This window comes from Typopeltis vanoorti, chromosome 1 (genome assembly GCF_054136105.1).
Source record: "Typopeltis vanoorti isolate ZY-2024b chromosome 1, IOZ_Tvanoo_1.0, whole genome shotgun sequence".
Lineage (NCBI taxonomy): Eukaryota > Metazoa > Arthropoda > Arachnida > Uropygi > Thelyphonidae > Typopeltis > Typopeltis vanoorti.
In genome coordinates, this window is record NC_143549.1 from 33,347,664 (window position 1) to 33,375,535 (window position 27,872).

General features: G+C 34.9%; 1 protein-coding gene across 1 annotated transcript in view; it reads left to right on the forward strand.

Annotated features, from left to right (window-relative positions):
• LOC150109877 (uncharacterized) overlaps positions 1 to 27,872 on the forward strand; it is a 236,009-nt gene that overhangs the window by 64,371 nt on the left and 143,766 nt on the right. The window contains exon 2 of the mRNA XM_090396426.1: positions 24,324 to 24,508. Within this exon, the coding sequence (XP_090252552.1) occupies positions 24,324 to 24,508 (185 nt within the window). The remainder of the gene's footprint in view (positions 1 to 24,323; positions 24,509 to 27,872) is intronic.

Genomic DNA, 27,872 nt, shown 5'->3' on the forward strand with positions numbered 1-27,872 from the left:
CCACTCCTTTAACTTATGTGCTGTCTTACCTCACCACCCTCTGATAACAAAAAAATGCATTCTATGTACCTACCATTCTGTATGGAAATCAACAACTTCTCGCTCTCTTACTTACCACTATTATAGCTATCAAAGTCATGATATAATTTTTTATTCACCCTTTATCGTTTTCAAAGTTGCATCATCGCCTTCGAATCCCTGACACCTGAGAAGTAGTTCAGATGTGGTCTGATCAATATCTTATATAATGGAACCACCGCTTATATCTATTGGTTACGGTCCTTCTCAATATTGCAGTAATTAGTGATAATCCTCTTCATTTTCCAATTACTCTGGATCTCTTTTTTATCAGTTCTCTTTCCAGATTCACCGTAGAGGTCATCTCTCCTCTCGATAACTCTGATCCCATTCTTGTACTCTTTTCCTTGACCTCCTGCATAGATAACCAAGGGAAATTACCTCCTAACATACCGGAATCCAAGCACCATGTGCCTCCTATATCGACAAGAATACATCACACAACTACTAAATACTAGGATAGTAAAACGTCTTCTGGTCCTGATGGCATTTTTCCAATTGTTCTCAAACATCGTGCTTCAGCGCTCAGCCATCCTGCATCTTCTATATAATTTATTATACATATCTGGTGTTCATCCCAGTGAATGGGAGCAATCTGAAATCTATCCTATAATGATAGAAGTCCACCGTGAAACTACCGACCAATTGCCATCACCTATGTCCTCAAAATAATGGAGAAGGTCATCAATAGCCAACTTCTCAACTTAGAGGCCAGAAATTAATCAGCGACCACCAGTACGGATTCCACCATTCAAGATCAATAGCTCATCTCACAGTTTACATAACCCACCACTAGACACGTACCATGGAAAGGTTCGGAGAAACCTGTACTGTCGCCTTTGACATTTCCAAAGTCTTCGACCGTGTGTGACATCGAGGCCTGATAAACAAGCTTCCATCTCCTTCGGTCTCCCTGCCACTCTCCAGCTTTCTTTCTGGTTGTTATCTGTGCGTCATCGTAGATGACTCCCCTCTCTTCGAGCTTTCCCACCAATGCTAGATATTGGTGGGGAAGCTCATTTCATACCATTCAGCACTGAAAGCTCTGTCCTACCACCTACTCGCTTTCTCTTATTCACAAACGACCTACCCACAATCTCCACTAATGTTATCTACAGGCTTTGAAGACGGTAGTATACTCTCCATTCATTCTATTCATTTTACAAACCATGCAATACTCTGATATTCCTGACTACAAGATCCTCTATAACCAGTGCCTTAATCATTGATCTACATGCTATCCTTCAGTGGGAGAAGGACAACCTTCTCATGCTCAATGATACCAAAACATAGTCTTGTCTGTTCTAGCGCAAAACAGATACTCCCAGCTCACCTAACCTTAGTAATACACAAATCACCAGACAAGATCAGATCTCCTTGCTTGGACTAACGTTTACCTTCCGCATCTCCTGATATAAACACATCACATCAATAGTCTCTTTAGCATCCAAGAAACTTGGCATTCTCTTTCGTTCAAGAGACTATTTTACCCAACCAACTCTTAACTATATACAAATCCCAAATCTAGCGTCCATGTTTAGAATACTGCTCACATGTTTGGGGTGGTGCACCTGAAACTTTCCTTAAAATCCTTGACGCCATCCAGAGGCGTGCAATTAGGTTCATCGATGATCCTTTGTTACAGACTCACTTCAACCTCTATCTCACAGGCGCAGTGTTTCAGCACTCGGTCTATTCCACAGGTACTTTTATGGTCCCTGATCCAGTAAGTTGACAGCCATCATTCCTCCTCCACTTTCTGTTTTACCTGTTAATTCAAGAGCAGCAACTGCCCATCCCGTTAATGTGAAATTGCAAACACACTGAATCTACTTCTGTTCATCCTCTTTTATTTCGCCAACCTTGACAGACTTCCTCAATAATTATTCACAAACAACTACAACCTTTCAAAAAAAACATCAATAAACTTCTATCTCAGTCCTCATCTGCATCCCCCTCCCCCCCCCACACACACGGCACTGATATGCTTATAGGTCCCTCGACCTCTCGTGTATTGAATCAATATTTTAAAAAATCCTTTCGACTGCCACCTCATTCGCAATATGTCTCCCGAACTTCAAATTTCTATTCGAGGTCATCGCAAGTTCCCTTGCAGCCTCTAGTTCATCCACTATATTCTGTTGGTTGTACTATAGTGGATGAAACATGGTTCTCTTGCAGCCTCTATTTCATCCACTGTAGTACTACCAGCAGAATATGCAGATTTCCATTGATGGATCCCAAAGTTGAAACTTTGCACATCAATACGTTAAAGAGGTATCCTTATTTACCGGCTCATTTTTCCAGCTTATTCAGTTCCCCTGAAGAGACGCAATATCTCCACCCTTCACATAATCTGCATCCCAATGTCAATATGGTTGATACAAAGGAGAAACAATAATTGTCTAAGTACTGAGCCCTGTGAAACAACACTTCTTTCCTCTCCTTCCGCACGTCTCTCCGATATCTAACAGTTAATTGCAAATACAGTCCGCTAGCTTGATGCCTAAACAGCCCATAAATATCAACTTATCATGTGGTAACTTCTCATATACTTTTTACAAAATCAAGAAAGATTAAGGTATATGCATATCCCTTGTGAATTACCCTTTTCTCGGATAAAGCCCATAATACCAGAAGCACGCCACTCACCATAAATCATCCTTTAATTGCTTGCAGTATGAAAACGTAGCAACTTGGTAGACAATGTTCATAATTCAGGATAAGTCAGTTGGCGCAATGCAATTACGCCAACGGACTTGTGCATCTACCGATTACGTGTGTTCGTTGGTTGGCTGGTAGTGACTTCCGCTGAGATTGAATAACTGAGCTATTGTTTCAAAGGCACGAAAATTTATCTTTGTGTCCTTAAGAGGATTCAAAACGAGTCTTTCCAATCAAAGGGAGTGTGCTGTTCCGCCTGAGCTACGGAGTTGAATATGTTATTGAAATCTCCTCCCATAAAACCTCTCTCTCTCTCTCTCTACATGATTTCTTTGCCCCGCTTATCATCTCCCAATTAACCTATGAACAATGCCCACAGTAATAATTTCAGATAACCCTGTATACATCAGCCGAGACTAATAACACGATTCTGTTATGTGATATCCATATTAAATATCACAGACAACTTTCTCATAACATTCTACTGGCATAGCGTTCCTACTATAATAAAATAATAGAATAATTGAACTAATTTGGACTCATTCAGAATAACCACATTTATGAGTACTGACATTGCATATAAAATAAGCACTTTTCCTTTTAGACGTATTAAATTGTATTAAATGCAGTTTTACATGCAGAGTTTCCAGATCAGTTAAAAAAATAAATAAAAAATGGTAAAAAAAAATATCCTAATCCTGCCTATGGTACTATAGGTTTACAACCTTTCGAGCGTGTAAGATAAATACATATATGTATAGAAACATCAAAACACATTTACAGACGTATTCCTACATGCCCACACATAGCATTGTCGTATTATGAGGTTTCTCGAGACCTCTCATTTGTGTGTGTGTGTGTGTGTGTGTGTGTGTGTGTGTGTGTGTGTGTGTGTGTGTGCGTGCGTGCGTGCGTGCGCGCGCGTGTGTGTGTGTGTGTGTGTGTGTGTGTGAAGTTGATGTGTACAACTTTCGTCCACGTTAATAGAAAAACTGTATGCAAGAAATATTGCGGGAGAGGGGGGGGGGGCCCTGAAACTCTTAAAATAATCATAAAGATAGGTAAATCTGTTACAAAAATTCGTTATTAGGAGAAAAAGAATTACTATAAGAGAAATATACATTAACTGAAGGACTTTGTACGGCGAAAATGTTCAGAATAAAGATTTTACCGCAACATGAAAATACAAAGCAATGGTTCACTACTGGAAATTAAGAAAACGAGAGTTAACAAGCATGTGATCTTTTTTTCCTTTTTATGGAAAGTGGCTAAAGAAGGAATTGTACAGGTTAATATGGAGCCGAAAGACCTCTCAAGATGTCTTTCGGCTCCCTGGAAATGTATAATAATAATAATAATAATAATAATAATTTTTACACTAAAATGGTGTCTGGTTTAGGCTAAAATAAATTTATTTTAAACCAGACAGTTTATTCAGTTTTGTTGAAATTGGTATTTCAGATATCTCCCAAATACCAAATTCAATAAAATCAGCAGAGGTGTTATATGCACGAAACAGATTCAATAGGTTGGTAGCCATCTTGTGAACAGCAGCTAAACTATAAAGTAAATCCTGATATCTATATTTGGCCTCATTTAACTTCAAGGTATTATAATGATAATAATGAGACACTTCGTTTTCTAGATTTCCAACATAGACAGGTTAGAAAACGAGCTCTCTCTCTCTCTCTCTCTCTCTCTCTCTCTCTCTCTCTCTCTCTCTCTCTCTCTCTCTCTCTCTCTCTCTCTCTCTCTCTCATGCACGCACCGTGAATTTACATCTAATGAACTTTATTTTAACTGAAGAACTTTGCTGAGGAATCCATATTTTAACTCGCTTTCGATAACATTCAGAAATATACCGCACAGTGCCACATGCATATTGCAAGAAAAATACTCTCATCTGCTTCCTAGCAATCGGAGATATGTCCAATGCTTTTGGTAGGATACAGTAACTAACGACGCTTCTCAGAGCATACTAATAATATTTGTGTGCGTGTTTGGATTTTCAAAATATGCTTGGCAGAGCATGAACGTTGGAGGTCATCCGCGCTCGAAAGGTTCGGATGCATCTTGTGTAAAAATATGATGAAAGATGCTTCTGTTTAAAAAGCGTATTAATACTGCAGAACTATAGTTCAGATTTGTTCCTTTTTTGTGATAATTTAGCAGGGTTTCTTGCGTCTGCTAATCATGATACAATTTAAAAACAAATCCTATAAAAAAAGATAAATGATAATTTAAATTAGTTGATAAAGTTTTTCTTAATTTACTCTTAAAAGAGCGTCTGTTACATAACTTAATTCTGGAGTGGTTTTCAACTTAAAGTGGTTTTCAGAGCCAAACGGAGCACTACTTATCCGTTTTTTTTTTATTATTTTTAATTTTTTTACTAAGGTTCATATCAAACCTTAATTGGAATTACAATTTAAAAGCAAATTGTTTTGTTAGATACGTTAAAACTTTACAATTATTTTATGTGATTTTTGAGCAGCTGTCATTTCTGTCGTCTACTTTTCTCTGGATCTGTCGATGCTAGCATTATCCCTGGAGCAAAATAGTTTGTTAATAACATAAGTGGCATTAGTTCGGCATCAAGAGCACTGGGATCTTTAATTAGACTCTTCATCATCACGCTAAATCATGGGTATTTGAAGAAAAAAAATCCGTAATGTAGATATGGGCACAAAAAAGTTTAAAAAGGCATTCTATAAGTGTGTTGATTTTCCCATTTAAAGAATAGTGCCTTAAAAAAAAAATTAAAAAAAAAACAAACAATGTTAAGAGATAAGTAGAATCCAGACTTACCAATATCACCGTGTGGATTTATTTATTTATTTATTATTCAATTAACGAAGTTCAAAGTCAAAAAGTAACAAGAAACATGAAACCGCGCAATAAAATCTTTGACTAGCAAACGAATCCAATTTGGGTCTTATCCAAAGGCCTAGGAATCGACCAGATATCGTTGTAAAATGCAAGATTTCCCTAAAAATACAGTTTTGTGGAGTTCAGATGGAGTTATATCTGAAAGGCTAAACTTTTCAGATGTTTCATAAATCTTCTTGGTATTGCTCCTGATGGCACTGCTGGTGCATTTTTGCTCCCAAGTCGTTGAATTTTAATCTCCAGAAAATGAAAATTCCAATAACATCTTGGAATTTTCATTTTCAATAACTTTTTCAATTGTGTATTCCCAAGAGATTTTGCAAGTTGGGAAACCATATTTCCGGTATAAGCTCAATGTAAAGCTTTTGATAAGCGATCATTCTTTTGTTTATAGTCTATATGGACAACCGTGCTGCAAGAACTAATTATATTGATAGGAAACTGAAGTTCAGAGGTCATATCGTAAAAAGGTTTCAAAACAGTTCACAAAATCACTTCGGTATACTCAAAAATACGCTGACTAGTAGGAACAGCAAAGTCATTATTTCTCTTTATAAGTGCGCACACTCTTTATGGAGATGTGAAGGTGGATGAGTGAATTTAGAACTGAGTAACCAAGATGGTTACGGGCATAGAGAATGTTCTGTATGGAGTGAGATTGAAGATTTGTGGGTTAAAAAACTTGGCAGATAGAAAGAAGAGGTGATATAATAATCCTTCAGTATATGGTGATGACAGAACAAGAGGTCATCATTGGAAGCTGAGTAAAGTTTCACTTATCAAGATATCAGATCTAGATTTTTTTTTTATACAAGGTGGTGAATGAGTGAAATGGGTTGCCTGAGATGAGTGTTAGTTCTTCGTCGGTGAACCAGTTTAAAAAGATATGATAGTAACTGTTAATAATGGTTAGTTCCTTACTCACATGACGAATTTGGTTACATTGTGGAAGGTATGATTGGTATATTGTGAATGATATTTCTGGGGGTTCCAGCGGAAGCCTAGTAATATCCCAGAGCTTTGGACTCCATGAAAATACCTGTTAACAAAAACAACAACAACAACAACAATAATAATAATAATAATTATTTAAAAAAAAAACATTTTATTATGTCTCAGTATAAATTACATACAATAATAATATTTACAATATTTACAATAAGGATTATACAGAATTTTTGAATTTAGAATATACATAATAATAATAATAATAATAATAATAATAATAATAATAATAATAATAATAATAATAATAATAATAATTTATTTATTTTATTTATTTATTTATTTATTTATTTATTTATTTATTATTATTATTTTTTTATGTCTCAGATGAATTGCATACATAGTTGCTGTAGTAATTATATATATATAATATTTATAACGCATTACAAGTGTGTATAACAGATACTTGCAAGTTAGTAATTTTCTTCCTCGAAGCTTAGCTGAGCTTATCTGAGGAAGATAATAGATGACAGAGAGTGGTGGTTTCATGGTTATGTTCCTATACTGGTCACAAGCCAGGTGTTGATTTTACTGTTTGTTGGTACGTGCTTGGAAGACTTCGATTGCTATTACAGTTTAACTTTTTTTTTCTTTTTTTTTGTGCAAATAGGGTTGGATTTAGACATGGTTTGTTTCTTTGTGTTCTTGTAGTGATAGTTTTTGAGAGGGGGGGGGGTTGTCATAGGTTCGTGTGTGTGTGCATGTGTGGTGGGGGAGAGAGAAACAGGAATTGCTCTAATTTTCATTCTCGCTATAATATTTATATAGTGCCTGTTTCAGCTCTCTGTATGTTCCTAGGTTTCTGTTGTCGAACGGCAGTTTGTTTATCATGTCAGGTACGTAGAAGTTTCGGGTGGCTTTGCCGTGTGATTGTTGTACTTATATGTTATGTAGTTTGTTGACTGTGGTCTTGTTATTTGATATGTTGTTCTGGTTACTCTATATGTTGGGCTGTAGTAGTGTTTTAACATGACTGTGTAGTGGCATAAGTGTTTCACCTTAAATATTTTGTGTTTTGTCCGTGCTTCCTGCATAAGAGTGGGTTTTTCCCAGAATATCAGTTTTATCATTTTATCTTGCAACCATTGTAGCCTGTTAAGTCTGTAGTCTGCGCAGAATGCGTATGATGTGATTGCATATCTTAAAATGTTTTCACATAATGCTTTATAGATTAGTATTTTTATGTGGGTTGGGGCAATGTCTTTTAATCTATATAGTTTGCTTGCTATTATCCTAAGCTTGGTATGTAGGTAGTTTGTAGGTAGTTTGTATGGCTATTCCAACTTTGATCAGCATCGAGGTGAAGTCCAAGGTAGCGTGTTGTTTTCACCTGTGTGATGGTTGTGATTTTAGGTTCTGCGCTTTGTGTATAGGAGAATGAATGTTTGATAGTGAGATATTTAGTTTCTATGGGCAGGGTTTGGGGGTTTTTGAATATCATTAGCTTTGTTTTTCCAGGATTTATATATATGCCGTTTTCGGTTAACCAGTTAGTGATTTGATTGAAGTCGTGTTGCATATTTTTGTAAGCGATTTTTGCATTGTTGTGAATGGATACTATGGCAGTGTCGTCTGCATACTGGAAGATTTTACTTTTTAGGGGGAGTTGGCTTATGTCGTGTGTGTATATGTTAAATAGAATGGGAGATAGGACAGCTCCTTGCGGTACTCCACAAGTTACATGTACCTCTTTGCTGTGTGCTGATCCTATACGTGTGATGTGCTTTCTGTTTTTCGTGTATGCTTTAAACCACTGGAGTAGACGACCTCCAATTCCGATATGGGTAAGTTCCGTTAACAAGGTTTTATGTGTTAGTGTGTCAAATGCTTTTCTTAGGTCAATGAATACCACTAATGTTATTCTGTTTTTATCCAATGCGGCGTTTATTAGATCTGTGAAATCTTCCAGGAGTGTTGCTGTTCCTTTATTTTTTTGAAAGCCATATTGTGTTTTGGGTATGATTTGAAATTTTTCAACGTATGTGGAGAGTTTCTGATGTACAATACGCTCCATGATTTGGTTGATTATAGGCAGCGTGGCGATAGGTCTGTAATTACTTATTATGTTTCTTTCTCCCTGTTTGTGTATGGGTGTGATTAGTGCAGTCTTCAGTGTTTCAGGTATGTGTCCCGTTTCGAAGATTTTATTTAACAGTTTTTGTATAACTGGAAGTAGGTCGGTTGAGTGTTTCTTGATGTCTTTTGGTCTGATTCCGTCTATCCCCGGTCCTTTGTTAGGATTAATTTGTTGAATTGCCAGTGATAGTTCTTTTGTTACTGTGGGGAACCACATCGACTGGGTTGCTCGTGGACCTAGTGGAGAATGTTCGTTTGTGTGAGGAAAGGTTGTTTCTTGTAGCTTTTGGACAGAGTTCACGAAGTGCTGATTAAAGTTGTTTGCCAACTGTTTGAGGGATTTGGGATCGCAGGCAAAGCTGTGTTTTATTGTTTCTGAGGCAGTGGTTCTGTGTATATTGTCCAGCATTTCATTAATCAGGTGCCAGGTTTCCTTTATGTCATTCTGAGCTGTTGTTAATTTGTTGCTGTAATAGTTTCTTTTCGCCGTTCTGATGTATGTTGTTAGGAGATTCTGTTTTCTTTTGTATTCAGATTTTAAAGCGATATCGTTCGGCGTCTTCTTAAGTTGTTTCCATAGGGAATCTTTTCTTTGTATGTCTGTTAGTATGTTGTCTGTTATCCATGGATTTTCTTTCGTTTGGGGGCGTATTTTTATTTTTGTTAATGCTTTGTTATATATTTTGTTAAATGCAAGTTTAAGATTATTATATACAGCTTCAGCAGAGTCTAAAGATGCTATCTGCATCCAGTCTGTTTTCTGATTTCATCGTTCACTATTGCTTCGTTTACAATGCTATGATACTGTTTTGTAATCTCGGTGATTTTTATGGGTTCTGGTTCAATGTGTAACTGCAATGGTGTGAAATAATGGTCTGCTAGTTTGCATGTTATGACGGCTGCTGTGTGGCTGTTTGGAGGGCCCTTATATTTATATGATCAATGCAGGTTGAGGTTGTTGTGTTTCCGACTATCTCTTCTCGTGTATACGACTGTATGGATGGGGTTATGTTATATGCCGATAATAGGTCTAGGTATTGTTCTGTGTTGTTATTTATGTTCCTAATGTTTATATTAATATCTCCTATTATTATCAAGTATTTTGAGGTGCCTACTTTCGTGGCTGAAAGCCATCTGTTTAGTTCTTCTAGGAATTTTGTGGTGCTTAAGTTGGGTGGTCTGTATATTGCATTTAATATCAGGGAGTTTTCTTGTTTGATGTTTTTAATTTCGATGCATATGTTTTCTGCGTATTCTAATTTATAGTTTATTTCTGTTACTTCTAGTTTATGTTTGGTAAATATTATTATACCACCGCCTCGTTTTGTTTGTCTGCAGTGTTTGTGTTGTTGGAAGTGTGGCATTTGGTAGGAGAATGCCTCTTCGTTTGTCGTAGATACTTCAGTCAGTATTAAAATGTCTATTTCGTCTATATCTTCCTTCAGATAAGCTTGCAGGGTCAGCCAGTATTTTTGAATGCTTCTGATGTTGATGTGGAGAATAGATAGTCCTTTTTTGGGGATTGTCAGTTGTTTCCATTCTGTTATTGATTTCAGAATGTGGCAATTATCATGTTCCGGAGTGATTACGTCTGCTTGATGGTCTGCATTCATGTTGGTTGGTGTGCTGTTCCTTCTTTACGAGTTGTCAATATTCCTTTCAATGTGACAGCCTGTTGAGGTCATCTACGGATTTTATTTCGATTGGTTTTGCGTCTTGTGTCTTTCTAAGGAATATTTTGCTGTCTCTTATCCATATAAATTGGTAATTGTTTTCTGTTTTTACTTTCCTTGCTTGGTAGAATATTTTCTGATAATATGACGTAAGGTATTCGGACAAGTATATTGGGGTATTGTCGTGGTCTCTTTTCAGATCCTTTACTACTGGATTTTTAATCCTGCTAGCTTTTATAAGTGTAGTTTTTGTTAGGCTGTTGGTGAGGCGCACTACGACGGGAGGACGGGTATTATTTTCTCTTTTCCTTTTTAGTGGTAACCGATGCACTGACTGGATGTCTTTTGATTCAATGGGAGAGCCGATTTTTTGGCTTAGTTGTATTACAGTGTCTCTTAGATGTTCTGTAGCTATTTCTGGGGGACCATTTATGAGGAGGTCATTTTTGTGCTGCTGTTGGTTTGAGAGCTCGTACTGTTGCTTTAAAGAGTTTAATTCTTGCCGTAGGTCCGTTGTCTCTTTAATTAAATTATGCTGTCTTTTAGCTCTTTGACGCAGTTTTTAATTTCTCTAACGGTCTGTAACATACCTTCTACCGAGTTATTATTAAATTTAATAAATTCCTCATATTGGTTGAATTTTTCTGTAATTTTTGCGGTATGTTTTTGAAATAGTTCTCCAACAAAATCGATTAAACAGTCTTTTAGGTTTTGTAATCTATTTTCAAGTAATGCATTTAAAGTTGACTCACCTGGGTTTCCGTTGTTGTTTTCTTTGTTTTTAATTCCCTCTGTTGTTGATAGCTGTTTATTGCCTGCGGTTGTTTTCTGCATTGGCTGTTTTCCGCCTGCGGTCGAAGGCGACATTCCTTTGTTGTCTCTGCAATGGGGACACTTCCACTCGTCACGATTCTTGTTTGATTTTCGCTGCCAAGTAACCTCAGACAATCCTGAACATAGAAAATGCATGTTTCTTTGGCAGTTCCTACATGTTACGTGGTTTCTTCCCCCGTTAGGTATTCTTGGCATTTGTAGCACTTCATATTTCTTGTTTGACGATCTTGCTGTAATTTCTAATATGGCGTCTTCCTTTGTTCTCTTCTCTCGTAGTTGACCAACGTATACTTCGAACTTTGAATACTTATATTTTACTTATTACTTAACAGATAATAATAATAATAATAAAAAAAAAAATCAGCTAACGCCTTTTTATTCCCGTATATACGGGAGTAGGCGAGGCCATATAGCCCTATCTAACTTTTGGAGACTGAGTGGGCAGTTCAATCTCCACTGGTACCCAATCAGAGACAGATGGCCCAAGGCTATCACTAATTAAGCGGTACGCAGTGAAGAGAGACGGCTCAAATGTGCCGCCATCTCGTGGTCTCTAACCCTAACACAATATATTTTTAATGTCTGAAATAATGTGGGTTCTACGGTCGATTTTCTTGAGTTTACAGGACGAAAAACCCGAGTTTCCGGGAGGAAAAACCTGCTTGCCCGTGCCAGAGATCGACTAACTCGGGAACCGGTCGAAAAAAGGCTTAGAAAAATTTCCTCTAGTCGCCGACTAGACTCGGTACCAAGACTTCCTTCGTGCGGCCTAGCGCGATGGTGTGCAAACGCCACATCCACTGAGCTACACAGGCTCTAATAATAATAATAATAATAATAATAATAATAATAATAATAATAATAATAATAATAATAATAATAATAATAATAATAATAATAATAATAATAATAATAATAATAATAATAATAATAATAATAATAATAATAATAATAATAATAATAATAATAATAAGCTTTGGGATAATCCAAAAGAACATAATAAAATGCTAAATAGATTAAAGATATCGAAAAAAAATTGAACAACACTCAGAAGGAAGACCTTGTTGTAACCACAGAAATGATCCGAAGACAAGCAAAAAAAAAAAAAAAGGACACACTGGAGTGCACCAGGCAAAGATAAACTGCATGGATTTTGTCTCAAATACTTACCTAGTACTCATTTTCGATTAGCTCAACAATTTAACAACATGTTGCAAAAGGGTCAATTGAAGAGTGAATAACAACAGGAAGGACAATTCCATTTTTCAAAAGCAAAGAAAAAAGAGTTGTTCCAATAGTAATTACCGCCCAATAACTTGTCTGCTAACAACATTTAGGTCACTCACTTAGCAACCTCGATTAGTCAATAATTATCATGACACAACTTCTGCCTACTGAACAAAAGGAGTGATGTAGAAAATCCAGAGGAACAAAAGACAAATTGTTGACAAAATGATTTTGAAACATTTGAAAAGACGAAAAGTCAAATTATGTATGACATGGATTGATTAACAGAACGCCTTCAACTCTTTGCCACATAGCTGAATTATAAAATATTTAGAAATTTTTGGAGTAAGTAAACACATCAAAAAATTCCTAACAGCTGTCATGCCCACTTGGAAAACTCAGTTAATAACCAATGGAGATAATCTAAGTACAGTGAATATCGAGAGAGGAATTTTCCAAAGTTACTCACTATTATCTCCATTGTTCAACCTAGCATTGATTCTTCTAACATTAATTCTAAAGAAAACTAGCTTCGGACATCAAACATCAAAGTATGAAACTATCTCATTTGTTATACGTGGAAAACCTCAAGCTATATGGAAAATCATCCAGGAAATTGAGTGACAGCGCAATACGTCCGAATCTTCAGTGAAGACATTTGTATAGACTTTGGACTCGAGAAATGTGCAGCACTCTCCATAGTTCAAGGGGAAAATAACAGGCAACAAAGGAATCGCATTTTCAGATGGAAGGAAATTAAGCAGATGAATTTAAGTTCAGAAGTCAAAAAGAAAACAGTGTGTGAATATCTGAAAAGAGTCGGAAAAGTCTGAAGTTCAAGATGAATGGAGGCAACACTGTAACAGCAATCAATACATGGACCATACTTCCTGGCAGGAATAATTGACTAAATACAAGCCAATTTGGATGCACTTGATCGTAAAACACATGAAAATTAATGACTGAATAATCATGCTTGCACCACGCAGTAATGTGGATTGCATAACCAGAAAAAGTGGATGACGTGATCTTTTGCAATTGAAGCAAACAGTAGAAGAAGAAGAAGAAAAGCAAAAGTTGAATGATTACATCAAGGAGAGCACAGAAAAAAATTAATTAAGACAAAGAAAAGCCTACAAAGAAAACGTAGTGACTGTAGCGTATTTAAAAAAAACAGCACAAGGAGGCAAAAAATCAGAAGTTTGAAAAAATAAAGAATTCCATACTCAATAATTAAAATATATTGAAGGGAAAGTTGACATTCGCTTAAATTGACAATGGCTTCAGCAGGGAAGCATCAAGAAAGAGACAGAAGGTCTGATACCTGCTGCTCAAGAACAAACACTCACACGAAAGCAATAAAGCCGAAGATTGAAAAGATCTGTAACGACAGCAAAGCAGACTATTCAGAGATAGAAAAAGAAGAGACAGTGGACCATGTATTAGTTCTTACAGCAAGATCGCCCATACAGACTATAATCAAAGCGTGATCTGGTAGGAAACGCTGAACGCTATACAGCTTGTGCAACAAATATGATTTACCAACTTGCAAAATACCTTGGGAACACACAGTTGAAAAAGTTTTTAAAAATGAAAAGAGCAAGATATTATGAGACTTTAAAATTCACAGATAGACAACTTGAACATAATATGCCAGTTCAATGTAGTTGAACAACATGTGTGGTTTATTGATGGGGAAATACCAAAGGATAATGGAGTAGAAGTTAATGCAAGGAAAAAATAACTCCAACGGCTTTGGAACAAGAAAGCAACAAGATTTCCAACTGTCATAGGAGTGCTAGGAGCAATACCAAGAACAGTTATGAAATATCTGGAAAAGTTGAGCGTGCAGATATAACACCATCTCAACTCTAGAAAACGGGACTTTTCATGACGATTAGTCGATCCCTAGGCCTTTGGATAAGGCCCGAATTGGACTCATTTGCTAGTCAAAGATTTCATTATCCTATTTCATGTTTCCTGTTACTCTTTGACTGTGAACTCTGTTAGTTGAATATAATAATAATAATAATAATAATAATTAAAGAGCTGGAATTGGAGGTTGACGATGTAGATGTAGAGACAATGTAGATCCTTACAAATGAAGATATACAGATAGAAGGATAAAAGTTATAGAAGAGGGAAAAGTGAAAAAAAGTAGGACAACAAAAAGAAAAAGAAGATAATCCCCGAAAAGTTTAGAGTGAAAAAATTGGCTCAGATATTTGCTTTTGTTGATAATGCAATTCAGTTGTTTGAGGAAATAGATTCGGACAAAGGGAGATTTAGCAAAGTATAAAGGCGATAAAAGCTGCAATGTTCGTTACAGAAAAATTTATGCGAAAAATAACAACGCAACTATGAAGATTTAAGTTGGTATAATGTATAATTTTTAAACTCCCCACTCTTGAGGTCCCTTTACCTCCTGAGATGAGCCTAGACTTTCCACAAGTTACGCGTCTGGTGAACCATCCTCAGAGCGTTTTGTTGCAGTTTCTGATTTTGAATAATTTGTTGTTTAAGATCTAGCCGTCTCTGTCTCCTGTAGTGAAGAATTGCGGCTTTGAATATATTCTTGTTTATTTATTACAGTACAAATATACTGTGTACAAAAGTTTTATGTTATAATCCGTACATTGTATTGTTTCCCTATAAACAAAGGATAAAAATGTAAATAAATATAACGAAACAGACCTAAACATTTTAGCATTCAGAATGTTAACATATCTTTATGGTTCCCTAATGATTTCTGACTTCCGATGGGATGGTCCGAACGGAACCCTGTTGTAAATCGAAAACTAACTGAATTATATTTAATTAAAACGTCTTGTAGTTTTATGAGTCAATAGGCTCACTTCCAGGAAAGATTTTAGATGTTGTACAAAAAGGTTTAAAAACCAGAGAATGTGAACATTGGAAACTTAAATAGTATGACAGGTTAATAAATTAATTAAACTAAATAATGCACGAGTGAAGGAAAGAACTAGTTGGTGCTTTCACATTTTTTAAGCAATGCTTGTCAAGAAACGAGAATAGCGTTGTTTGCTTCATAGTTATAAACATAGAAGTAGCTTTCACTCCGTTTTACAAGATTTATACAGTAAAATAAATAAATAAATATTATTATCATAATCAAATTCCTGATATGTACCCTTAAGACGGGTACGGGATGATAGTGCTACATTAAAAGTTTATGTTATTACTAACTTCCTGTCAGCATTTTCCTCCAAATCAGTCTGTTCACTTTTGGGCGTTCTATTGTCAGGTCTTAAATTTCGGTCCTCTAAAGCTAATTGCATCAATCCACCAGTTTGGTCTTCCTCTGGAATTTCTTCTTGCCACCCTACCCTTACAGCTGTTTAGATAATCTTTCCTCTCAATCTGTTTTTGACCATATGAGATCAACTCAGCTCGCACTTATACATCGACTTCTTACACATTCTCAATGAGTGAGTTCAGATCGGGGCTTGTAGTGGCCAGGGAAGATGGTGGAAGTGACTATCACGCTCTTTGAACCACTGCTGAACAATTCTTGGATGATGAACAGTGGCATTGTCGAAAAGTAAACATTGCTGGATGGACTTGATCAACAACAGTGTTCAAATATTCTGGAGAACTTCTGACTTTTCAGCAATATCAAGGGACTGATTACGTACCAACAGAACATAATCCACACTATGACGCCACCTCCAGAACCTTGAGTTCGTTTTATAAGGCAAGGTAGGATTATTGCTTCATAGGACTGCCGCAAAACTCTGCCTTGACTTTTTTCCGGTCTTCCTGTGTCTAATGATGGTGTTCCTGACACCACTGTAGAGGAATTTTTCGGTTCTTCGCAGAAATCAGTGGTTTCCGTATAGGCATGCAACTGCCAATATCCTCTTCAATTACCTGCGATTAATTCAGTGAGATATTGGTCGATAACAAACTCCATTAAATGCTTCAGTCAATTGCTGCACACAAGAAAGTTTTGTTTGTCCGTCAAGTCTTGTCAGATGACTTCGATCTTGTTCCTGACAGACTGTTTTAGGACCACAGTAATGCCTCATAGACAAGCAAAGTGGGTTATTTTCCTACCTTAAAAACTAGGGATATTCCACCTTTTGAGAAACCAGTCAGCTCTGCTGCTTTCAAAATCGTGGTTCCAGCCAAACGGGCACCCCCAATAAGTCCTTTATCTAATTCCGAAAGATCCTTTGTTTTTTTCCATTGCGATCAACACTATTGACAATTACTGACTAGCAGCTTTCTTATATAACTACCTAGAACACACACACACACGAGCAAATATTTTGTATATGCATAAGCGATGTTTAGGCACATCTGAATAAAAGTTTCTAATTCAGTATCCGGTATTTATAATATCATCATTTTTCATATGATTCTGCCAATGATACCCCGCAGTTTTTTTTTTCATAACTCTGACATTTGTGGTCGATAGTTTGCTGAACTGTTCTAATGTTTTGACTAATTCTCTCTTATTCCCTATACATTTATTCAACTAGCTTCCCGCCATAGTAGCTTGGTTAATTCTGTTGTCTATTTTCATATTTAATTTGCCATCCTCACTAAATATCGCTCATAAATGTCTCAAATGTTTGTTTTGTTCTGTAGATTCTCCAGTTAGGATGCAACTGATGTTTTTCAGTATCCATGATTATTTTCACAGTTCTGTTCTTCTTATTTCTGATTTTCGTGCTAGATTTGTTACAGCTATTATTCAGTTTATTTAAAGAATCCAGCAGACTTCTACTGGATTTGTTTACGAATGAGGCACCAGTTTTTGACATTAGGTTTAACGTAGTTTTTCTTCACAATGTCAACCACATAGATGATGAATAACATTTGCGATAGTGCCTTTATCGCAGAATTCATATTATATCTTCCTGTTCTTCATTTATTTCTGAATTGTTGACTTATAACTTAAATATGCAAATATTTAAACCCTCTTAAACCATATAACTGCATGAATCAACACCGCAGTTCTCTTGGCATCTTGTCATTTGCCTTTTTTCATATCTACAAAACTTAAATATATATTTTATTATTATTTATTATCATTATTATTATTCACCAGTATCCAATGTCTACATCCCATCCACAAACAGTAACAACAACATAAATAATGAAGGCTAATCTCACTCTCTTCATAAAAGCTAACCCAAGCTTCGAAGTAGGTGGGATTAATCCGCCTCATTCATCTATATGTAATCCTCACAATCAAAGTCTGAAAATTATGTAACAAAACAGTCAGTATACTGTGTACAATAATAATATACAGATATTTAAAAAAGTATATGAATTTGTATCCAAAGAAAAAAATACTGAAAAGAATTGTAATACGCATCAAGTGTAATACGCATTAATTGTAAATATGTAAATACTCTGTACGATGAAAATAGAAAAATTATTATTTTATACATAATATGTAAACATGAAAAAAATGTCTGTAATACTTATTTGTAATAAACATATGTATGTAATTTATCTGAGATATTATCATATTATTATCATCCAGTATTCAAAAATTCCGTATAATCTTCATTGTTAATATTAGAAGAACACGTGTTGTAAATATAGATGCAAAAAAGCATTATTATCAAAATTTTAATTGAAATGCAATGTAGAAAATGAATCACATATGCGCCACTTAGTGCTGAATTTTGTAAAAATTACAAGTTAGAATGTCACTAAAGATGGTTATTGTAATTGTGTAAATATTTTAGAAATGAATAAAAAATTATTATTATTATTATTATTATTATTATATTCCCTTATTATGATCAACAACTAACAGTTTTTAAATGAAAATTTTATCCTAGCAATCTCTATTTGGTGTGAAGTTTCACTTTCACGATTTTTATTTTATTTTATTTTTCTTGTCAAGTATATGGTGGCTGAAATTTATCTGAAACATTAAATTCTTTTGTATTTTTCACATTTATTTTCTTTTATTCTTAAGGAATCTTCTGCCTAATAACAAATTCTCGCTTACAAATCTCATTAACGCTGTTAAGAGTTGGGAGTTGATATGTTGATATTCGGGTTATATCTTTCTCTCTTCGGAACGTGTGTGTGTGTTGAATGTCAACAAGTAAAGGTTATCTAAACAGTTACGCTATCTAAACAGGTATGTATGAGAATTTTGTTTTCCATCTACACTTCAACTATATCGCGAAGGCATGGGTAAATGTTAGCACTTCAGCCTTCTCCAAACTATGATTGTTTAAATTAATTGGAAAAAAAGAAACTATGTTTGGTTTACGTTTGGTGCACTCAGGCAAGAAGTCTGACTTATTTGTCAAATATTCTCATTTAAGTCTGGCAGTTTGGTGGGAGCTCAACTCTTGTAAAGTGAATGTTTATAGAGATCTTAAAAATTTTCTTCACTACCTGTTAACAGTGTCATGGCAATGCGATTGTAGTGTACAGCGAGTGGAGAGTTATTGCTTGTCTAAAAGCATCTTCGTGTCACGTGTTTCTCACCCCCAAAAGAAGATAATATTGCACCATGAATTAAACAGGTTTCAATGGAATAACAGCAAATGTAGGTGAAGGATAACGCATCATTTGTTGTTCTTCTTTCAGAGAAGCGCACCAGGAAGGTAAGCACTTTCTTTCTGTACATGTGTTTATGGGACAAAGTATGAGAGACAGAGAGAGTCTGATTATCTTATATAGAAAAAATATGTTTGATTTATTTGTATATCTCTGATAAACTTGATAAATAATTTATTGCTATTCTTCATTATGATCCTTCGAATTCTTTATCTTTATTACATGAAGGATAACTCTATCTGAGACATTAAATTCATGAGTCTTTTGACTCCATGGAGGCCTGAATAATAATTATATTCAATTCAAATACTCTGATGTTATAGCGTGTAGTGAAGTCCATTACATTATATAGTTTTATAAAAAATGACAAGAACATATAGTTAGAGATGTTGATATTAGTAGGCAATATCAATAACTATATGAATGCTGAAATAAATACTAAATATATGTTGACATTTATAATCAACGTAAATTTAATATTTTTATCATTAATGGAATTGAATCATCCCTTCGGAAGTAATAGAAATTATATTAATTTTCACTAAACTAAATAAATGGCCTATTTTATTGCTAATATAAAATAAGCAATTTGTCTTGTTCTTTAATTAATTATTCAATTTTTATTTTTTGAAAAAATCAGTATGAAATAGATATTACGAATACATACATCGTTCACCATACAGTTTACGCTTACCATACAATTTATTTCAACTTGTGTTGATCACAGCGCCCTCTCACATATAGCCTCATTACCGAACAACTAGAAGTTAATATGCATGATATCTCGGAAACCATCTGATTAGGATAAAAAAAAAATCTATAACTCTGCCCTCCAAAACCATTAGGCACGAAAAAACTTGAATGATATATTTTGAAATTGAATTTTAATTAATTCTAAAGTAAACTTACTCATTAAAAAATTATTGATGACTGTCAGTCATCAAGTTCAAAGATTGCATATTTAATTGCTATTTTATCATTACGTTCCTCATCAATACTCTGTGAGTCCTTCAACAATGAACACTGATTTTCTTTATTTTGATCGAAAACTGTTTCTATTTCTTATTTGCAGCCACATATATAACTATCCATGCATTAATCCTAGTAATGTAGTAGGTATAACTACTGAATAAGCTTAAACTGAAGAACAATGAGAACTCGTTATGCGATGCAGTATAATGGAGAAGATAAATTTTTGAAATTAACTATCGACCAATTTTCGAAAAATGGATTTAGGGTTTTCATTCAGAAATAGGTTGACAGTGAATCTCTACTTTTCAATGAACAACATGGGTTTACTAATGGAAGGTCATGTTTTAGCAACTTGCTCACATTCTATAACAATGTTACCATTGAACGAGACAAGGGGGGGGGGTGGATTCACCGTGATACTTTTGGATTTTGCTAAGGCTTTTGAGAGAATACAGCATGGTAGACTATTGCATAAATTGGAGAAAATGGGTTTGGGTAATACAATATTAGCATGGATAAGAGGATGGCTGACTGACAGATATCAAAAAGTGGTATACAGGGGATTTAAGCCTACAAGAGTTAAGGTAACCAGTGGTGTGCCTGAAGGATCAATGTTTGGTCCACTGTTATTCAATCTGTACATTAATGATATTGTGAAGGATTTTACAAGCTACATACAGCTATTTGCTGATGATGCAATGATAGGTAGGGCAATCGGGAGTACTGCTGATGTGCAGTACTTGCAGAATGATTTGAACAGGCTGAGCTGTGGGCATGTACATGGGTTAGTGTATAACCCATATGCAGTTTTACCACAGATGAAAGAACCTAGACACTTCGGCACATGGCAGAAGAAGGCGAATAATCCATTCCGATTATAGGGTAATCAATTCTTTTCGTCTGATGAGTGTTTATTATTAGACGTCGGAAAATTAGCTTTTCTTTTGTAAACATTCTAGTTTTTAAAGTGGTAACTATTTTGTTTTTATAACAGTTGTAAAATTTTACGTATAAAACACTTGATTTCGTGTGTTTGTGACGAATTGATACATCCCTTATTCTTTTCTCCCCTTCAACATAAATTGACTCTTCTTGACACTCTACTAGCTACAGTTCTCCCAACTGTGGGCAGACTAAGGTCATGCACTTTGGTGTGATTAAATAGTCGATGCCTTTTACCAAATTATATTGGTGAAATTATGCTTGAAGAAACTGATGCGGCTAGGAATCTTGAAGTTTAGTAGACAGGAAAGCGAAATTAAAGTGTTATAGAGCAAAACTTGTAAATACAACTCAGATAATAATGGCAATGCTGAAAAGACCTTGACATGTAAAGATAAGGAAGTCATCTTGCCTATTTACAAGACCTTGATAAGACCTCACTTGGACTACTGCGCTCAGGTCTGGTCTCCTAGTCTCTGAGGCTGCAGCAAACAAGAGAAACAGGGGTGATATGATTGAGATTTATAAATTTCTGAAAGAGTTATGCAGAGTTTCAGTAGATGGAATTTTTCATTTTATGGAGGGGAAGAAAGGACACGAGAGCTTCCATGGAAGTTGAGAATGAATGCTCTCAAGAAGGGAGTTAGAGCTAGATTTTTCTCTCATAGAGTGGGATGTGATTGGAATGGATTGCCTTTAGATTCTGTGTACATAAAGAAGCATGATTGAATTCACGAACAGGTATGACGGCTGGTGTGAATATGCCTTGCTAGATGAGTTCCTGTAAATAATAATAATAATAATAATAATAATAATATAAAGATGGAAGAGAGAAACTAGTGTACGATGAATAAATTGCGAAAGTTACCCCTCGCTCATATTTACATATTATTATCGCATGACGTTTGTCCACGAAATAGCATTCATGTTCGGTAACTGAGTGCGTTTTGTAGCCGATACTTTTGGGTAGAGAAACCATGCTCCCTCTAGTTGAGACTAATCAACTCACCTTCAGTTTTAAAAGTGGACAGCCCATATAAAAATACTTCTCATTATGATGAGAATCGAACATAGGTCTTTCATGTGGCTGCAAGCTTTCTTCCAATTGTGGTACGTTATATCTAACATTATTCCGGATAAAATTATTATTATTTTATTATTATTATTATTATTATATGTCCATAACTAGTATTCATTGTACTTATAAAAATGGTTTCAATTCAAGGTTTTCATCATACAAACTATAATTTTTATCGATATTTCCTTCGACAGTAAGTACGACGGGGTAATTAAGAAGGTAATTGCAAACAAATAATCTCTATAGGAAACACTTATAGCCTGAAATGAAACGGGGTGAAAAGTGGAAGACCTATACAATTACAGAATAGCAAATCGCGCAATTTGATAATAGGATTTTCTTCGTTCAAGAAGCAATCAAGTAATTAGGAGTTATGCAATAAACGGTAAATGGATCGAGTGTTTTTCTTGCAAACTCTACGAGAAATTATACAGTAGCTAAGAGTAGACAACTAACTTCATGAATAATGATCCTGAAAACCAGTCATATGATTGATGAAGCTACATAATCAGTTGCGTTATTAATGAGATTTGGATAACCAGTTAGAACATGATTTCACTCCCTCCAGCCTTCGAAAAAAAAAGTGGAAATATGAGTGTGTGTGTGTGTGTGTGTGTGTGTGTGTGTGTGTGTGTGTGTGTGTGTGTGTGTGTGTGTGTGTGTGTGTGTGTGTGTGTGTGTGTGTGTGTGTGTGTGTGTGTGTGTGTGTGTGTGTAATACTAAATATATTTGTAATACTAAAATATTAGCAACCATAGTTCTATAACAAAATAACAGTTTCATATCTCCAGTTACCATCAAAAATCTAAAGTTCAAGGAGTCGAAAAGATAGGTAACAAGCATTCTTATGTGAAGGACTTTATTTCAATAGAGATGCATTTATGATATATAAGTCGAGTATAATATACATCACATTTCCTATATATCGTCAAAGTTTTTTATCCTGGCGTGGAAGAAATTAGTATTGATATCAGTACCATCCATCCATCTGTTCATTGGATATCCAAAGATATCCCACGTGTGCCACACCAGTCCTCGCTATGTGGTCCTTTTTATTGCTTTTCTTAAGGCTTCAACTCTCTGAAGATCAGTCACTCCAACTTTTTCCCATGGAGATAAATCTATCCTTCCAGATTTTAGAATATCGGTACCAATGGCTTTAATTGGGAAACGACAGTGTGCTGCACATATCCTCTGTCGAAATTCTAGTTGTTACTGCAGTTGTGGTCTAAATGAATGAAAATCATGAAGTGCAAGATTAGAACTGTATGGTGACGCCTCAGAATTTCCCAGTAGCTGCGTAATAGTTCATGTGTCGCACGACATAATTATGCATCATACTGTCGCCTATATGCAAATACGCCCAGAGCATTTTCGACTAATGAAACCCTTAACTTAGTGTGTTACAGTGGTACTGAGTCTTCTCACTTTACTTAGGTCAAGAAACTCAACAAAAAATCACAACTTATGTTGCAAATTATGACAGATCATGCTATAAATCCCATGACATTTTCAGTAGTTCTGCTAAATTACAATTACTGGTGCGTTCATACAATGAACTGGTAATGCCATCTCGTGGACATATTAGGAAACAAATAGATTTTTTTAAAACCATTCTACTCGTCCTTTATCCCCAGAGCAATTTTCATATGAACACGATATGCAAATACATTTCATACCATCTGAAAATGAACATTTTCCAATAAATGCAACGTTCATTTAATAAACACGAATTGAAATCGTATTTTAAGTGGTTTGGGTGCCCATAGAGAGTGATAAACAGATTCATTTCATGCCAGTTGACAGTTATCTTATCCATGCTTGTGTGGAAAACATCCTTTGTTAAATGACATAATAACTTCATAACGTAAAACTAAGTTTTAGCTAACGATATTTATTTAAAGAAATAATAATAAATAGAAATAATAAACAAAAATATATGTAAAAATTCATTTATCAACTTAAGTGTAAAATTTTCTCTTATGAAATAATTAGTTCATTTCAGTTAAACTGATTATGTTCTTAAGTTATTGTTAGCCATATAAAAATAATCACCTATTCTCAGTAATTTGGGAAATTAGGGAGAAGAATTATGCAGAAGAATAATAAATGGACTAGGAAAACATTCTTTGAATAGAATGAGATTCAAACTTGAGGCTTTCAAATAATAAGTAACCATTCTATTTGTCCTCTGACAGACGTTTTAAAATATCGCATATTGTATTTAAACCCAAGGAAAGTCTTGTTTAATGTTCTCCAAACAGTAGTGAGTATAAAGAAAATAAAGAATATATTTAATATATTTTGTACTTTTTGTTTTATTTCAGAATGTTTATTATCACCTTTCTAGCTGTAGTGATCTTTGTTAATGGACAAAACATCTTAAATCGACCATCAACCTTGCCATTCTTTGATGAAAATACACTGGACCAGGCTTTCGAAAATGCTGTAGCAAACAGAGTACCATTTCGCCGTCCTGTTTTCACAACAAGAACACCATTAAAGCAACGGGGTGAGAAAAATTTGTTTAAATTTTCAGTTTCAGCAATCAATTCCATTTTGGCAAAAACATATAAAACATAAAAGATATCACAATGTCACAACTATAGAATTACATGTTTTATGTAGTATTTTATTATCATGTAGTATAATTTATTGCTATGTATTATTTGCTTTCCTTTCTACATTAAAAAATTTAGTTGATTTCAAATTTGGAGCTCTGGATTAGTCCACTCCATTAAAGGAAAAATGATCCATGCAATGCTTACTAGACATTGTGGTAATGCTGACACGATAAGGACCGTGCTCTATAATAATAGAGATTAAATTTACTCTAGAAATAAACATTGCTGTTGCTAACACTTCGATAAATTGCAATCATAATTTAGTTCGATTAGAAATCCAGGCCTGAAAATGTTCATTTTCAGATCACGTGTCATTTGTTTAAAAAAAAATACTGAAAATTAGTACCGATGATTGTTACTATATAATATCCTTGTTGTGAGTGTTGGAGGAAGTACCAAGAAAGAGAGAACACTTTGTTTTTGGTTGCAGGCCAAAAGCGAAATCTGTGCTCTCTTTTTCCATTCAACATTTGGTTTAATTAACAGTAAGAGCAGTGTTACCACTCCTACTGTAAGTGGAACCTTTCTTCCACAAAAGGAGCTTGGGTTACCCATCTGAAGCAAATTAGAACCTATGGTTGCTGACACTTACTATTAACCATAACTACTACTTCAAATAAAATGTATTTCGCACCTCATAAGATAGTACTGCATTCTCTGAGATATCGAAGTATGGCACTCTGATCATTTCACATTTGAAAACTATTCCAATATCATATCATGAAAAGCGTCCTCAGTAATTCACTTCCATCAGCTTCACATTTATAATACAGTCATTTTGAAAACATTTGCTTTTTACCATATGGAGATATGATAGGTCCTATGAAAAGATGGGGCGCTTGTGAGACGCCTATGATGATCTTCTGTACTGCATTCCTAAACATCCTAAGTAATTATACAGCAGATATAAACGCGATATTTTTAGGAAATAATCTGAGCGCTCTTAGACCACTTTTTTTTGTAAATATTCACTCCTATTTATGGCCATTTTCGCCATAAATTTCTCCTAGGTCATTATAGTAGTTGGTATTCAACAAATGATCAGCTCATGGTTTGCAATCATATTCGTTTTTCTTGCAGAAGGGTGGTAAGAGAAAGCATGGATAGTTAAAGGGTTGATTAATCCAGAATTTATTAAAATTTGTCTATTATTGCTTTTGACATTGTAGAAAATCCAACGAATTATATATTTTCAAATAAATGACCAAATGTTTTTTTCGGTACAAAATGTACGGAGTCCAACATGGTAAAAGCGTGGTAATCAACATCTTTATCGTTTGTACAAGAATTACTATGGTTAGCGCATTTTTTTAAAAAATGCATCAACGTCCTGATGACACACCTCCAATAACATACAGCACCTTGAGTTTTGCTATTAATATTTTAATTGTTCAAAAAACAAACAAAAATAAACACGCACTGGTCATCACATTCATCTAAGGCAGTGGTCACCAAAGGGGTCGATGTAACATTGTTAGGGGTCCATTCGGGCTCAGGGGTCGATTGGGGGTCAACAGAAAAATATAAGACAGACATCACTGTATGGGTAATATTTAATTCGGTAAACTTGGATTACCTCCATGACAAAAGACATGGAGGTAATGACAATTAAGAGGGGATCGTGGGATCAGTACCTCCATCTTACAGGTACATGAATAGAACCTGTAAGATGGAGTAAGGTCATGAAAATAGTTACTGAGGCCAATCAAGTAGGCCAAAATGACGTATTTGCCAATAAACGGATGTTGGTGGTTCCTGCCGGCCGGTGCAGTGGGAGTGAGATTGCAACACGTGCGTGATTCTTATTTACTGATACTTACAAGTATTCGATCCCAGTCTCATTTTTGCGCATCGACATACAAGTGAGCGTTAATGTTCTAAAATTCATCAACATACATATTATAATTCAATCGTTATTCATTCACGAACTAAACTTCTCTATGTTGAAGAGTTGTGCAGGGCTGGTAGTAATACTAGTGATATTAATACCAGTAGTTTATTAATATCACTAATAATACCAGTGATATTACTAGTGATAGTAATAGTAGTAGTAATAGTAATATAATAATATTTAATATATTATACATACAATAAACACTGTAACTATAAAATAAACAATCTAAAAACTCACAGAAGCGTCTTTTTTTGCTTGTCCTATTATAATTACGTAATAGTAAAATAGAGGGGGTCGATAAAAAGTCAAGAAACTCTTGAAGGGGTCGACGGGCAAATAACTTTGGCGACCCCTGATCTAAGGTAACAGTTCCGGATAGATCTAAGCAGCTTCGTATCACTAAAGCTATAAACACAGAATAAATAACTACTTATTTCCCAAGCAAATTTTAATTGATCCCAACCTATTAGACATTATTATTATTATTATTATTATTATTATTATTATTATTATTATTATTATTATTATTATTATTATTATTATTATTATTATTAAAAAAATTATTATTATTATTATTATTATTATTATTGAAACTACAATACGAAGTTTTAAACCAACAACAACATAAAGAAGACCTTGTCATAAACGGTCTTCCAGAAACCGAATCCACAGAAAATCTCAGAGACGTAGTTTTAAAGTTAGGCCATGCAAATGACATCCCCCTACAGCATAATGCTATTCAGACTATAAATCGGTTTCCCAAGAAGAACAGAAAACAAGGCTCGCCACGACCCGCACCAGTCATAGTTCGTCTGACAAGTAAGGCTACAAGAGACAATCTTATAAAAGCCAGCAGACTGAAAAAAACAGTAGTCAAGGATTTAAATGCATCGCAAAACAATACGCCAATCTTTCTATCTGAGTATTTCACACCTTGGATCAAAGACGGCAAAATATTCTTGAGAAAGTCAGAGACTTCAAAGTCTATACAAATAAAAAGCTCGGAAGATATAGACAGGTTGCCAGAGTGAAACAAAAGACTCCAACTTAGTTCAATAAGAAGATCTGAACACAACAAAAATGAATATGAACCATCAGATAGATGTAATTACACCAGAATACATCAGTAATTGTGCTTTCGAATCTCTTGATGCATGGAAACAAAACACAGTACAAGCGAGAGGTCTCTCAATCTTGAATATTAACATTAGAAGCATCCGAAAACATTGGTTATTATTACAAGCTTATCTGAGGAATTACACTGATATTATTGATATATTCATTCTTACAGAAGTATCCATAACTAATGACAAAGTGACTGCTTTCCAAATTCCAGGCTTCCAACAATATAGATCATG